Source organism: Austrofundulus limnaeus, unplaced genomic scaffold (assembly GCF_001266775.1).
Source record: "Austrofundulus limnaeus strain Quisiro unplaced genomic scaffold, Austrofundulus_limnaeus-1.0 Scaffold1296, whole genome shotgun sequence".
Taxonomy (NCBI): domain Eukaryota; kingdom Metazoa; phylum Chordata; class Actinopteri; order Cyprinodontiformes; family Rivulidae; genus Austrofundulus; species Austrofundulus limnaeus.
Window position 1 is genome coordinate 62,502 of NW_013953698.1, and position 1,065 is coordinate 63,566.

Genomic DNA, 1,065 nt, shown 5'->3' on the forward strand with positions numbered 1-1,065 from the left:
TTCCACCACAGTTAGGTTAGTTCCACCACAGTTAGGTTAGTTCCACCACAGTTAGGTTAGTTCCACCACAGTTAGGTTAGTTCCACCACAGTTAGGTTAACCAGTTAGGTTGGTTCCACCACAGTTAGGTTAACCAGTTAGGTTAGTCCACCACAGTTAGGTTAACCAGTTAGTTTAACCAGTTAGATTAGTTCCACCACAGTTAGGTTAACCAGTTAGGTTAGTTCCACCACAGTTAGGTTAACCAGTTAGGTTAGTTCCACCACAGTTAGGTTAACCAGTTAGGTTAGTTCCACCACAGTTAGTTTAACCAGTTAGTTTAGTTAGTTAGGTTTTACATTTTTAGAATTGATTTTGAATCGTAGGAAATGAGAATCTAGATTTTTATGTGAATGGAGTTTTTGACATAAGGTGTGTGTAATATATTCAGGAGAATAAAGTTTTAGTCTCTATAGGTGAATTTAACCTACACATCCAGTCTAATCATAATATTGTGAGACCACCAGCTATCCCTCCCTGGATGATCCTGGTGCTGAGGTCAGGACTGGACCCACCAGCACCGTGGGTTTGTTTCAGTATCCAGCAGACCTCCAGTCCTCCTCAGGTGTTTGTCTGTATAATGTTTATTTTTCATGTGATGTTCTGTTCCTGCAGGAGCAGCAGGAGGAGGAGATAAAGCTCAGACCCCAGCTGCTCCCCCAGACCCCAGAGCCCGGACCCCAGAGCCCAGACCCCAGAGCCCGGACCCCAGAGCCCGGACCCCAGAGCCCGGACCCCAGAGCCCGGACCCCAGAGCCCGGACTGCAGCCTGAGCTGAAACCAGACATTACAGGGGNTGACCACTGTCAACCATTACATGTTCCTCTGACTGTTGTCAACCATGACCGCTGTCAACCATTACATGTTCCTCTGACCACTGTCAACCATGACCACTGTCAACCATTACATGTTCCTCTGACCGCTGCCAACCATTACATGTTCCTCTGACTGTTGTCAACCATTACATGTTCCTCTGACCACTGTCAACCATGACCACTGTCAACCATTACATGTTCCTCTGACCGC

General features: G+C 46.8%; 1 protein-coding gene across 3 annotated transcripts in view; it reads left to right on the forward strand.

Annotated features, from left to right (window-relative positions):
* The window catches only part of LOC106534882 (uncharacterized protein DDB_G0271670), a 9,254-nt gene extending 8,419 nt beyond the window's left edge, over positions 1-835 (forward strand). For 2 of the 3 annotated variants that reach the window (XM_014031661.1, XM_014031659.1), the window contains exon 6: positions 655-835. In XM_014031661.1, coding sequence (XP_013887115.1) covers positions 655-676 — 22 coding nt within the window. In that variant the 3' untranslated portion in view covers positions 677-835. The remainder of the gene's footprint in view (positions 1-654) is intronic. The other variant, XM_014031660.1, reaches the window with a different exon arrangement.
* The last annotated feature ends 230 nt before the right edge of the window (positions 836-1,065 follow it).